This window comes from Microcebus murinus, chromosome X (assembly GCF_040939455.1).
Source record: "Microcebus murinus isolate Inina chromosome X, M.murinus_Inina_mat1.0, whole genome shotgun sequence".
NCBI classification, from domain to species: Eukaryota; Metazoa; Chordata; class Mammalia; order Primates; family Cheirogaleidae; genus Microcebus; species Microcebus murinus.
This window is the reverse complement of record NC_134136.1, coordinates 7,527,025-7,542,243: the sequence shown is the minus strand read 5'-3', so window position 1 is coordinate 7,542,243 and position 15,219 is coordinate 7,527,025. Positions and strand designations below refer to the sequence as shown.

Here is a 15,219-nt window from a genome sequence, read left to right as displayed (position 1 = left end):
GAGCCCGCAGTCCCTCATTTTTTCCCTCTCGAAAGCAAAAGTTTGCATGAAAGAAACTGTCCCATTCCCTTCTATTTCAAATTAAAAAGAAAGAACAAAAGTGCATGAAAATCTCTATATCTTTATGCCACCCAAAAAGATTGGGCAATTTTGTTGTGGCTTACTAGGGATACGTTCTAACAAGGCAACTTTTACTTCTGCTATTCAACATTAGTTTTTACTGATTAAGAAAATAAAACTAAAATTTGCTCTTGAATGATTTTGGGAAGGGAAGGGCTTTGCAGTAAGACAGATTCTGAACAACAGCATTAAAAAGTCATTAGACAAAAAGCCAAGATCATTTAAACAAAAAGAGCATAGTTGGAAGACGAAATCTCAACATGTGGCAATTAGGAGTGCTTTCTAGTGCCCCCTGCTATTTGTATCTTTCTCTGCATCATACAACATCTAGTATGATGTTAACAATTTGAGATTGTATGATCCCTTTGTGGGACTTACACTAAAACTAACTAAGATGGCATAAATTGTTTGATTTTTCTGCAGGGATTCCGACTACAATCTCCTAAAAGCAGAAACAGCATTTTGGGTTTTACCTGTGTTTGAAGAAGAGACTCACATTTTCCAGAAAGACATTTGATGTTTGTGTTTTATTTCTTTCAAAATATGCCTTGTGGTATGTATGTTGACATGTAAGTGCTTAAAGAAAAGAATTTTAAATTGTGGGAATAAGTCTTTGGAAGCAAACTTTAATCTGATGTTCTTTGTAAAAGACTTAAAAAAGTCATGCAGTTGCACAAGTAGTTTATGCACTATTTACCCACAAGGAAAAAATGCAAAACATTGTGCCAAACTACAAACAAGTGACTGTACTGTATATATTTTTACTTCTATATCAACATTTGGTTGTGAGTATTTGGGGAGCTTGTCCCTGTTAATTTACTAGAAACATTCCAGTGATTCTTGCTATTAACCACCCCCACTTATGTGGATAGCACCTGTAGATCACAGTGGAAAAAATGTTGTGTTACACAATTTACCAAAACTTAAAGGATACTGTTTGAAATGTGCCAAATTTCCTTACCTCATCTCACAGATTCACCCCACAGTTTAAAGCTCATTAATGAATTTTAAATGTATACATATATGTGTGTGTGTGTATATATATGTATACACACACACACACATACATACATACATACATACATACATTCTTTTAAAGTTTAAAACTCTACTCTTCTGTGTGGAAACATGAACAGTTAAACAAGGCACAATTAAGATTTGTTTGTCCCATTGTCTAAGGGTTAAAATGTTGGAAAAGTCTGAAAGTCACAACAGCTAAGTCCATCGGGGACTCGAGTATATGCATTTATAGAACCTTTTACAAGGAAACAAAACAGCTGCTTCGAAAGCTTGTTTTCTAAAAAGCAAAATCTGTAGCTGAAAATTATTTAAAGTGCAAAGTTATATTGCTGATACTTTATATCTCAGTTTTATATATTTTATAATAGTCTGGGATAAATTATAAAATAGCTATAAAATCAACACTAATGATAAATGAAGTACTTTCATGAGGTATTTCATAAAAGTACTTCATAAAAGCAAATGAAGATTGCTTTTATTTAAGTAGTTTCCTAAATGTTTTATTCCAGTTTTGTCAAAAGTGCACTCATATCATGGCTTTACTGTTCTTTAAATGTTTAATCTTGCAATGCCAATGTCATTGAAAGAAAATGTTAAGGCATCTCAGTTCAATCCAATTTTTCTTTCCATGAGTTAAGTACATATAATATCAGATAAGCTGAACAATTTGTGGAAACAACTTATTGGGGCCATATATACTCAGTCTAAGGATGACTAGTATTTGATGCCAAACACTAAACTTAAGTCTCGATGTTTCATATAAATGTTTAAAAATCACATTTTTATTCAGTCCTCCCTCCATTTTAAAAATTTCACAGCTCCAGCATCCCTCACTACTAGCCTTTTCTTCCCCTTTATTCACCACTTGACGTCTAACATTTGATCTCTTTTCCTTGCACAGTTGAAGGCCCGTGTGTCTGATGACTGATGCATTATGGCACAGATGAGATACTGGATGTGAAAGCGCTTTGTAGATCGTAAAGTGCTATACAGATATAGGGGATTAATATTATTAATGTTGTTGGTTGTCGTTGTTGTTACTATTCTTACTAATATTGTTACTAACCTATTAACTTGTGAATATATAGGCTGGGGTGGGAGGGTGGAAAATAAGTGGGTAGGGGAAAAAGGGGACTTAACAAAAAAGAGAAGATGTTTCAAAAGGAAAAATTTAAGCAAAATCTGAACCTACCTAGTCATTGCCACCTAAATATATTCACAAACAGAGAAGCAACATTTGAAAGTAGTCAGAGAGAAATGGAAGGAAGCCTGTCATGTATAAGAGTATATACACACTTCCCGGTCCATGATTCCTTTCACCAGCCTGCTCTCCTACTTACAGCTAGGTAGTGTAATGAACAAGCCTGTGTTCTTGATTCTGTGCGTTCCCAGCATCAGTCTCTTCTGTCTGTGGAGATGAGTGTATGGAGCATTTTGGGAGGCTGGTTTAGGCCCATTCCTAGGCTTTGATACTCTGTGCGTAGTGAGCCCTGGAAAATTACTTAGTGGAAAGGCACCAAATGAAACATGTCTCCTGCCCTACAGCTGCCATCCAAAAGGGAAAATAATGAAACTGGAACACTTTCTTCTATTTCTCTACTCTAATAGCAAGCTGTTTGTGTTAAATGCTATGAATGCTATGGCTGGTTCCTAGGAACTGGTCTTTGTTTTGTTTTGTTTTTGTTTGTTCTGTTTTGCAGCTGAATTTTGGCTTGGAATCACTAACTTTGCCTGTGTTGTGATCCCCAAGACTCCAAACCTCAAAGTCACCTGCTGGCTTACAGGAATGGAGTGCTTTCTGTGTAACCAAAAGGTGGCAATTAAAGAAGAAATAAAGAAAATGTTCCACGAGTACAACGTGTTTTGATAAAAATAAATACGGGAGCAGTTGTCGCCATTTTGTTTCTGTTTCTGTTTTTGTTTTTGTTTTCAATATCAGTTTAGCTTTGGAGAATGGGGTGGGAGTGGGGAAGAAGGACAGCCCGAGCCTGTTGGAAACCATTTCCTTGTCAGAACTTGCTATCATGAGTCCTTCGGAGTGAATGCTCTTTTCAGTTGCTCCTATAGAGCCCATGAAGTGACAATTCTAGGGCATAGTTCTTCCCTTTCTCCAAAGAGAATTACTATTTTAAAGGACCTTTTTTATTGGCCTGCAGTGCATTATATGTTTTTAACATATAAATTAGTGACTCATAACCAGTCATTTTGAACTGAAACATAACAAGTTTGAGAAATGAGCAGTAGGCCGAGGCAGAAGATGCTTATTCTCCTAATTGCTTTTAATATCCCTCTCAGTACATTATGTTCTGGGTTGTTTAGCATTTAGCATTCTGTTGATCCTGTCTCTGCTCTCACAATTCCTTTTCTTCCTGTCACAACATAGTAGGCTGGACTTACTGGAGATCCCTTATTCAACCAGCTGCCTTAGTGGAGTGAGGACCAATGTATAAAAATAGTGTTTTGCCCTATCACTGATATCTTAAGTCAGAAATATTGTATTTTCCTTGGTCTGAAATTACTGATTACCACTCTTTTCTTCTAACCTTTCCTCTCTGAGAAACTGCTTCCTATTAATGCCTTCCCACCAGAGTTCCATTTACTCTTTACTTTCCTGGAAATGATATCCTCCCTTATTCTTTTTACTTAATCTCAAAGCTTAGTCTAGAATTTTCTTCTTTTAGGGTCTTATATCCTACCTCCCCAAATTGTCAGGGTTTAAGAACCTTATCCAGGTTGCTTTCTTCTAGAAGTTCATAAGGGAATTTTCCCTTTCTTAATTACCTTTCATTGCCTTGGCCTTTTTCAAATCTAATTTTAAGCACATACTCACACACACACGTGGAAAAACTGTATCTCATGGCTGAGGAAAGTTGGAAACTCTTCTTTTTTTATTTTTTTTAAATTGGTGAGAATAGGTCTGATCTCCTGCCCTGGTTAGGTGCTGTACTATGTGGAGCAGGGTGCTGAAATAGTGGCCCTGACCAAAGATCTTCAAGACTTTGGGAGTCATGTTTGAGCTATGATAACTGGCTTGAATCAGTGGCCATCCTCTCTGCCTCTCCAGCTTCCTCCCATATTGCTGCTTCCTCCCAGCTTTCCCTTCAGACTTCTTGTTACTCAACTATGAGTTAAGGCCTTACCTTTTCCTAAATGTTTTCAAACCTCCTGCACTACTTTGACCATCACTTCTTCAGCCATCTCCCTGAAGTCCTTGGTGCTAGGTGGGCTTTTCTGACAACTTTCACCTTCTCTGACATTTTTCCTTGCTGGGAAGCATCTGTGTGTGTGTGAGGGGGCAAGGGAGGGGATAAGTGTGTGTGTGTGTGTATGTGTGTGTAAGAGAGACACATAAAGGATGCTTCAAAAGCTGTAAACAACTCTAGCTAGCATCCTAAGTCCTGTTATGTGAGGTCCTGCAGTTCTAGTGAATTTTCATGTTAGTGGGTTTGAATTAGAATTTACTGCCTAAAGGATAAAAACCATATCCAAGGACCTTTTAGCCAAGCTTGCTCTTAGCAAGCTGAACCGGTCCGATGCAGATCCACCACATTTTCAGTTGACACATGCTCTCAGAACAGTTCCAAGAATTGAAGAGAGCTAAGTTTCTGTGCTGAAGAAGAGAATGGATCACTAGCTAGTCCTAACTACTACTAGAACTAGAAATGTTTGTTTTCTCCTGTATTATTGAGAAATTATCTACTTTAAGGAGTTTGCATTTTCATTTGGGGATTTTTTTTAAATGACTGTCCACTACTACAGAAAGATGTCCTTTTTATTAAATAAAATTAATGTGAGGTTGGTTTGTTTTATAATCATAAAATTCACTAAGCCTATAGTTGTATGTAGAAGGCTTGGTACCAAAATCAAACATTTTAGTAACAGATAGGAATCTTGTCAACACAATGTAGGCCAGGGATTTTGTAAAGGTTTCTCAAAGACCCACAAAAGGGAGAAAAAAAAATTTAGTTGGGCTGTTTAACTTGGGAAACATTGTCATCATCTTGAGGGTCCTCAACCAGCATGAGATTATTTTGATGACAGTACTCAGGCAACCCTTTAAGGCACAATTTTACTCAGCATTAAACAGTAGCTACAGTCATAAAGCAGAACTCTCGTTGCAGCTACATACTTGAGATGTACTCTTGGTTTCAGAATCGTAAGAGGTGAAACATTGGAGGAAGACAGTGTAAAAGAGAGGCTTAGTACAAAGTTTAAGGTGTGAATGAGGCTTTTAAAATCAGGATCTGGATAATAGTAAAGACACTGAAGATTCATCCACATAAGATGGCAAGGATGTCTGTCCTTCTCACAGGCTTGGGGATTTCTGAGTCTCAGAATGACATCACATTCAAAAAGAAGAAAGGAGACATTTGAATTATTCTGCCTCTTTGAGAGATGCCTGGTTGTTTACAGCACAAAAGAAAAGGCTTAGAATGAAAACTAGAAGAGGCCTTTTGTTTTTTACTCCCAGTGAGGAGTGTGGAAATCTTAGGATGCTCTACTGGGATACCTGTAGCACTGACTGGAGTTTGCTGCCTACAGAGTTTTGAATGTACTAGTCTTTAGTTTCCATAGAACTGAATGCACCTCTTTAGTAAGTTACTGATTTATGGTGCTAAAGAAAACGATTATCCCCATTTCTTTCTTCTTCCCCAAGTCCCTTGAGCATTTAAGAAGATTTAAAATAAAAGCGTTAGAGGCCCTTTTTATGAATGTAACCTAAGTTTCTGTTTGACATATGACACTGCAACTTTAAAATGTTAGGAAATTATTTGCCTTTTTTCTTTTAGAGTTAAGCTTTATAAATAATCTGTAGAGTCAATTGAAGTATAAAGCTTAAGGATCACTCTTAAGACGCCTACAAAATCTTGTATATTTTTAAGTGTGCCAATTTGTAACATATTTTGTAAGTGTATATTTTTCTTAGAAAAGTGCTGTGAAGTGTCTGTATGTGAGAGTTTTCCTTTTTCTGCACCACTAGGTGCTAATAAAAGGATATTTACTTCAAAGTTTCTGGTTTTAGAAACCACAATACAAAGAAAAAAATACACTTTTGTTGGGAATTTTGTAACACAAAACATGTTGTGAAAGAGTGTAGTGATCTTGTGCAAAAGAAAATGAACATTTGTGAGCTTCTTGCTGTTTTATAGATTTTCTTGTAAATTATTCTTGTAATACTTCTGGTTTTGTTGTTCTTGTTGCAAAGGTTTTAAATATTTGTGACTGAATGTATGGTGAAACTGTCATAATGTTACCTAGCTGAATTTTGTTATTGTTTATGGAATAAATAAAAAGAAAAGTTTAAAATACTGCTTTAGAATCATATGTAACAGAAATCAGAACCATTTCTAATTAAATTTATGTCCCAAATAAAAAGTTCTTTATCATCTAGAGCAGTGTTTCTCAAACTATCTTGTGGTGAGGGATCAATGTTTTTTGCAATCCATCATAGATCAATACTATTATAAAACGCAATAAAAATGAATTTCTAAAAAAAATGCCATGGAAAGACATGCAAAATAAAACCCAAATATATTCGATTCAACGTGTAAAATTACATTTCAAGACAAACATAACATAGGAGAAAAAAAAAGAATTGCAAAATGTTGGTGCCCTGTTTGAGACAAGTTCACACATCAATATCAAATTGCTATAGAAGGTTCTAACCGCACTTTGAGTAACACTTTGAATAGGATTAACAGCATTACTGTCATCTTGGAACTTGTTAGGAATGCTGAATTTCAGGACCTACAGCAATTCTGGTGAATCAGAATCTGATTTTTAACAAGATCCCTAGGTGTTTCGTGTGCATGTTAAAGTTTGAGAAGCACTGGGCTAGAGTTTTGTGTAGGGGATTCCTTTGCCCCTCAAACTGGCAAGTCATTATCTAGTGTATCCAGTCTTCAAGACCTTAAAACAAATGGTGTCTTTGTTTTGTGATCCAGTTGGATTCTGCAGAGATGCAGTCCTCTCAAAGTGTCAAAGCTGTTTATTGAAAGTAATAAATGCTGATTTGCCTGGTACCCAACAGATGTCAGATTTTCCATAATTCCCTACAGTTCCTACATCATTTTACTTACCACTCACCTATGGACCATGTTTCCTTTAATCAAGAGTTTCCCACGCTCTGTTTCTGCTGTCCCCATCATTTTAAAGTATTTTCTGTGTCTAGAAAAATTGAGCTTTGCTTTCAAGTGTCCAGATCATTTGAGCCACCCATCAGAGCCTGGAGCCCTGGCTAACCACACAGCACTGGCGTTGTGGCACATACAAGACAACAGCCATTTTCTTGGTTTTGAATACCATTGCTAAAAGAAATTGAAAACTGTGTATGAGAGAGTAGCCCTCTTCTCATTGGATGACCTTGTCCACTTCTCCCACTTAAACTACTATCCAGATTTCCACAAATCTCCTCCAAGTTCCTGGCCTATATTTTTAGTTATAGGCTGGCTGTCTTCACTTGGACATTCTGAAACATCCTCAGACTTATTTATTCAAGATAATTGCATAATCCCTTTACCTTCTGAATGTGCTCTAGTTGAGTGAATGGGGCTGCCATCCATCCACGCCAGCAACTCCTGGATGTGAAGGCAATCTGGCTACGATGTCTGTGACCCCATTGATCACCAGGGTTGATTTGGCTGATCTGGCTGGCTAGGCGGGTGTCCCCTTCCTCCCTCACCACTCCATGTGTCTCTCTCCTGAAGCTGCGCGCTCAAAGAGGACCACCTTCCCCAATAGAGGAGGACCGATCTTCGGTCAAGGGTATATGAGTAGCCATGCTCCCCTGCTAGAACCTCCAAACAAGCTCTCAAGCCAGCAACTCCTGTCTCTTCCATTTTCACACCCAGTTCGTCACTCTCAATTCTCCTGGCTTTCTATCCACGTTGCCATTGCTTTCCTTAAAGCTTTCGTGGTATTTCACCTGGGCTATTGCAACATTGTCCTAATTCAGTGATTTCCAGACTTGGATTTCACACTTGGAAATTTTTTAATAAGGAAAAAGAAATAGAAAGGGGCGTCTCTATAGAGTAGCCAGCTTTTTATTTTGCTAAGTAATGGCATTGAAAAATAAATGTATTCATTATCAGTTCACAGAAGATCATTTAATGCCAAAAGACAATCAGACAGTCCTTTATTTAAAATGCACTGTATTATCTTTTTCTCTTCACCACGGACCATGAAAGACTCAAACCAAACTCCCAACCCATTACTTTAAAGAATAAAAAGAAGTTTTGTATTTCAGTGCTAATGGATGGGAGAAGATAGAGAATGAGGGACAGAGCAGTTGAAGCCCCCATGAGCAAACCCCCTCTAATGTTCTGAGGCTTTATTTCTCCCAATTTCTAGAAGTTTCATATGTGATAGAGGTTCCAAATGCATATTCTTCACTCTTTTCAGGATTCATAAGTGTATTCTGGTGAATATGGCCTTAGAGAAAGATTCTTCTTTAACTAAACTAGTGGTGGACTTGGGTGGGTAAGTGGTCCCATTCCTTTTTCACTGTGGTTTCACATCTCTCTCTCCTGGCCAAAGTTGAGATAGGACCAGAGCTTAGGGGAAGAAGGCAGGTCCTTTTTCTAAAGATGTTTGATCTGTCTTGGATTTGAGCTTTTGATGGATTTAATTTGGGAGACAGGCAATTATGGCACTATTTCAATAGAATTTTCTATTTAAAAGTAACTGGAGCTGTAGTTATTAAACTTTTCAGGCCACATATCATTTTGAGAACCTTATTAAATCAATGGGCCTTCTCCCCAGAAAAATGAACATACTCAGAATTTTACGTACAATTTCAGAAGGTTCACAGATTAGGAACTACTGTATTAGGGGCATGGATTCCTTAAAACATCTTCCCCACATCATAATGGAGTATCTTAGTCTATCTCCTCTTTACTGACCCAAAATAGCTATCATTTATTTATTGCCTACTATGTGTTAGTCACTTTGCATTAATTATAATTTCTCACAACAACCTTGCAAAGGAGGCAACTTTCCTATTTTACATATAAGAAAATTAGAACATAGAAAGGTGCAATAAACTTCCTGAAGGTCACACAACTAATAATCTTCAAAGATCTTCACCACCAAACCTGGCAAAGTCCTTTGTGTTTGTCCCATCACATGCGCATGTCTCTAACTCAAGATACTATTTCCAGCATAACCATATTAACTACACTATATCAAAAATGGGAAGATTAATATTAATACTGACATTAGACATTGTTCAATAAGTCATTGACTCTGTGTCAGGTATTATGTTAGATGCTAGGAAAACAAATAATTGAAATATAAAGCAAATGCTTTGCCCTGTAAGAGCCCACAGATAAATCAGACAGGTACAATTTAATAGTTTAAATTTAAAGACACCCAGTGGTCAGTTTAAGATGAACAATCACATATAAAGTAGCTAATGATTTGCTCTCCTTAAGTACTTGAGAAGAAAAAAACTCCATCCCCACTGCTATGGAGGAACCGGTGTCAAAAATGCTACTCCCAATAGCCAATATCTCATCTTCCACTCTTTCTCCTATTTTGGAATCAGAGTTGAGAGTGAGCCTAGATCCATCACTACTGGCTGTATGATTTGGGACAAGTTACTTTAATCTCTCTGCATCCCAGATTTTCTGCACCACCCCCCCTCGAAAAACCTAGTATAACAACACCATCGTTCCCATACACCTGTCATGAAGATTTCAGATCACACTCGTATAAAGTCTTGGCATCAGGTGGACAGTCCGGTCATACTTAACACTTGCTATTGTTTAGTAGACATATGCAAGTGTTTTCCTAATAGTTCTCATTTTGATCCCTTAGAAATAACTCTGGCTCCCTACCCCAAATATTTCTCTTTTTATTAGGCTTCCAACTAAGAAAATTAGTAAACTCCTGGCTCAGAGAGCCTTTGATCTTCATTTGGAAAAAGATACCATTGCAGCAATAAAATTAGAAAAGCCAGTACATTAAACATCTGTTATTAGAGTTAATTTATTATCAGTGGCAGAGCGAGGTAGTTAAAAGCTACAAATTATTAATCAATACTACCTGGCTTCTGTTCCTGGCATGGCCACTAAATTGGTTTAAGAACATGAGCAAGTCACTTCCCTTCTGGGCCTCAATTTCGCCATCTGGAAAATGACAAGTTTGGGCCCAATAGCATTTAAGAGCATGAAGTATGAGTCAGACTGCCTAAGATTGAATCCAAGATTCTCCTGTTGCTAACAATAATACCTACCTCAATTTCCCCACCAGTAAAGTGAGAATAATTACAATACCTATCTCACAGGATTTGGGGAGAATTAAATGAGATACTGCATATAAACATTTAAAATGGTGGCTGGTACACATATAAAATGTTGAAAAAATATTATCTATTATTATATTGGAGGGTCCTTCCTTTAAAGACCCATGATTCAATTTATTATCTGGACTGCTGTGACTAAATTAGAATTTAATGAAGTAACTATGGATATTTGTTCATTATTCAATTAATTCATTCACCAAATTATTGCTGAGCACCATTTGTGTGCCAGCAACTGTGTTAGGTACTGAGGGTGTCATGGCGAGCAAAATAGGACTTTGACTCTCTCCTCATAACACTTATATTAATGAAAAAAGCATTTTGATTATGAGCATATAATTTAAAACTAAAATAAGAACTCTGAAGGAAAGGAACACACTTTTATGAGAACCACTGATAAAGAAACTTGACCTAATACTAAGGCTGGCACCCCAAGGATAAGTAGGATAAGAAGCATGCAGTACTCAGTACTCAAGGAACTGAAGACAGCTAGGATGGCTGGAAAGGAGTAGAGAGATGAGATCAGAGAACAATGCTTCATGTGTTTCAATTTGGTCACACTTTATGGAAATTTTAACTATGCAGATTCGAAATAGTACAATACAAAATATTGAGAGTTTGGCTACATGTGCAACTTTTGAAATTGTTCAAATTAAAAATTCATTAAGAAGATCATAATTTCAAAGTAGGCAGGTATGTGAAAGATAAGCTATGTTATACTATTGCCACATTTTGATATCACTTTGGTTAATTAAAAATGCCCTCACATTTATTGAAACCTTAAAATCTGTACCCCCATAATATGCCGAAATAAAAAAAAAATGCCCTCAATCTCTTGTCATAATTATACCAACTTTGAATTATGCAAGCCATTCATGAATACACTCCTCGCATAAAATGCACACAGACCTCACTTGTCTTTGGTTTTGATTTAATCTCAGTGGGTTGAATTTGCATCCTCTAATGGTTGGACCTCCAAGCCTCCTTCCATCTCAAGCATTGTTTCTAATCATAAAATACATAAACATTAATGTACAGTAAGTTGTATCAGTTGAACTTAATATGCCAAGCTACCTGAAGTTTAAAATATTTAAAATATATATCTGGTTCTGCATATTTTCTCAAAGAGTTCTAGAAAGGAAACAAACAAGCAGTTTGTAAGAAAGTTACTCAATTAACAACTCAGTCACTGAATGCCCTCCGGAAAGTGAGTGTTGGGATTGAATTTGCCTCAGGTTCTCAGAAAATAAACACACCTTCCTTTCTTCTTATTTTAAGCTTAAAATTAAACAAAGAAAACATATATTCTCACTACATAAGTTCATGTTAAGCAGGGACAATTTATCTCAAAATTTCTTCTTATTTACATTTAAACTGCTTACAAATATTTTTAAAGTATTGAAATTACCAAAATTGAGAAAGTAGATTTACAATATCAACTAAATCACAAGGCAGCATCTGCTCTTCTGCAAATCAACAATTTAGCATTTACTTACCCACTCTTCCAAGACACGTCTTGTTGACCAGAAGAACACATGATCATTTTAGCCTTTCCTATTGGTAGTATAATAAAAATAACTTTCAAATAATTTGCCCTTCTTAAAATAAAATCTTTTCCATTGATTATTTGGAAAGAATTATTTCAGAGGTGAGTGATTTTCCTGCTGATTCTATAATAGATGATAAAAACTTTTGGAAATCGGTTGCTCTTAACCTCATAGCTATGCCTTACTCTGCTTGTCCCATTGACTAGGTGGTTGAAAAATGGAAATCTGAATGATAGATTCTTTTTTTTTTTTACAATACTATCAATTTAATTGTGCTTTTTACTGCAAATTAATGTGGTAAATAAAGTGTTATAAAAAACAGCTAGGAAAAACCCACTTGGTACCACAAATTCTGTATTGAGCAAATAGCATTTGTGCAGTAGAATTACAACCAGAATAACTCATATGTTTAGCTTTAAGAAATATTATCACATATGTCTTTTAATTTTTACTAATGAATTGCAATAGCCCCTATATCCTCATTAGCAGAAAGTTGTCTCCTTTTTCCTGTCTTCTCACTACTTTGCTCAAAGCAAGAATGATAGATTCTTTAAAACTGTTGAGACATAATTTACATACCATAAAATTTACCCATATAATTGTAAAATTCAATAATGTTATCAAATTTACTAAATTACTCAATCATCACCATAATCCAGTTTTAGAACATTTTCATTACCCTAGTAAAATATCTTATTCCTATTTACATTGAATCCCTGTTCCCAGCTCCATGCAAATCAACCACTAATCTACTTTCTGTCTGGATAGATTTGCCTTTACTGGACATTTAATTTAAATGAAATCATATAATATGTGGGGTTTTGTGTCTGACTTCTTTCAATTAGCATAATGTTTTTGAGGTTCATCCATGTTTATAGCATGTATCAGTACTTCATTCCTTTTTATGGCTGAACAATATTCTGTTGTACAGCTATAGAACATTTTGTTTATCTATTTATCCATTGGAGCAATTGGATCATTTCCACTTTTTGACTATCATAAATAATACTGCTATGAACATTCATGTACAAGTTTTGTGTGGATATATATTTTCCATTCTCTTGGAATACCTAGGAGGGAATTGCTGGGTCATCAGGACCTGTGTGTGTCTGTGTGTCTGTGTATGTTTAATTTCAAAATATTAAGGGGGTGCAAATATTCAGTGTTTAATATTTTGAGAAATTGCTAAATTGTTTTCCAAAGTTATTGTGACATTTTATATTCCCACTAGCAATGACCGTTTCAGTTTCTCCACATTATAATCAACATTTGTTATTTTCTGTTTTATTGATTGTAGTCATTCAAGTAATTGTGAAGTGGTGTCTCATACTCACATTAAGCATCTTTTCATACACTTATTAGCTGTTCCTTTATCTTCTTTGGAGAAATGTCTATTCCAAATTTTGCCCATTTTAATTGGGTTATTTGTCTTCTCGTTATTGAATTATAAGAATTCTTTTATATTCTAGATGCAACTTTTTATCAGACATGTGCTATGCAAATATTTTCTCTTAGCATAGTGATTGTCTATTTTCATTTTTTATCGATACATAATAATTGTACATATTTTGAGGGTATATGTGATATTTTGATACATGTATACAATTTGTAATGATCAACTCAGGGTAATTGGGATATATATCACCTCAAACATGTATCTTTTCTTTATGTTGGGACCATTCCCATTCTTCTCTCCTAGCTATTTTGAACTATACAATACATTATTGTTAACTATAATCACCCTACTATACTATCAAACACTAGCTCTTATTTCTTCTATATAACTGTATTTTTGTACCCATTAACCAACCTCTTTTCATCCTCCCTTTACCCTACCCTTCCCAGCCTCTGGCGACCATCAACCAACTCTCTACCTCCACGAGATCTACTTTTTTAGCTCCCACATATGAGTGACATGTTGACCTCCATTTCCATCAATGTTGCTGCAAATGACAAGTCTTCATTCTTTTTGTGGCTGTGTAATATTTCACTGTTTACATATACCATATTTTCTTTATCCATTCATCTGTTAATACACATTTAGGTTGATTCTATGTATTTTTTTTGGTGAATAATGCTTTAATAAACATGGGAGCCCAGTATCTCTTCAACATACTGATTTCCTTTCTTTTGGATACATATCTAGCAGTGGGATTGTTGGATCATACGGTAGTTCTATTTTTCTATTTTTAGTTTTTTGAGGAACCTTCATACTATTTTTCATAGTAGCTGTACTAATTTATATTCCCACCAACAGTATACAAGTGTTCCTCTTTCTCCACATCCTCGCTTGCATCCATAATTTTTTATCTTTTTGATAAAAGCCATTTTAACTGGGGTGAGATGATATCTTATTGTGGTTTTGACTTGCATCTCCCTGATAATTAGTGATGTTGAGCATTTTTTCATGTACTTGTCAGCCATTCATATGTCCTCTTTTTCAGAAATGTCTACTCAAATCTTATGCCCATTGTAACTGGATTATTTGTTCTTTTGCTATTGAATTGTTTGAATTCCTTATATATTCTGGCTATTAATCCCTTACTAGATGGATAGTTTGCAAATATTTTCTCCTGTTCTGTAGATTGTTTCCTTTGCTGTACAGAAGCTTTTTTGCTTGATGTAATCCCATTTGTCTATTTTTGCATTTGTTGAGGTCTTACCCAAAAGGTCTTTGCCAAGAATAATGTTCTGAAACATTTGGATAAAAAAGTCAAGACCCAGCTATATACTACCTACAAGACACTCATTTCATCTATGAAGACACATAGACTGAAAGCGAAGGGACGGAAAAAGATATTACATGCAAATGGAAACCAAAAAAGAGCAAGAGTAGCAAAACTTAATATCAGATAAAATAGACTTCCAGTCAAAGACTATAAAAAGAGACAAAGAAGGTCACTATATAATGATAAAAGGGTCAATTCAGGAAGAGGATATAGTAATTGTAAATATATATGTACCCAAAATTGGAGCACCCAAATATATAAAGCAAACAATAATAGATCTAAAGGGAGAGATAGACTGTAATACAGTAAAAGTAGGGAACGTCACCATTCCACTCTCAGTAATGAACAGATCATACAGATAGAAAATCAACAAAGAAACATTGGAGTTAAACTATACCTTAGACCAAAGAAACTAACTGACATTTACAGAACAGTTCATCCAACTGCTGCAGAATACACATTCTTCTTATCAGCACATGAACATTCTCCAGGATAGACCATG

At 35.7% G+C, this 15,219-nt stretch overlaps 1 protein-coding gene across 1 annotated transcript in view; it reads left to right on the top strand.

Annotated features, from left to right (window-relative positions):
• The window catches only part of NEXMIF (neurite extension and migration factor), a 126,019-nt gene extending 118,483 nt beyond the window's left edge, over positions 1 to 7,536 (top strand). The window contains exon 4 of the mRNA XM_020284864.2: positions 544 to 7,536. Within this exon, the coding sequence (XP_020140453.2) occupies positions 544 to 637 (94 nt within the window). The 3' untranslated portion in view covers positions 638 to 7,536. The remainder of the gene's footprint in view (positions 1 to 543) is intronic.
• Positions 7,537 to 15,219: the final 7,683 nt, after the last annotated feature.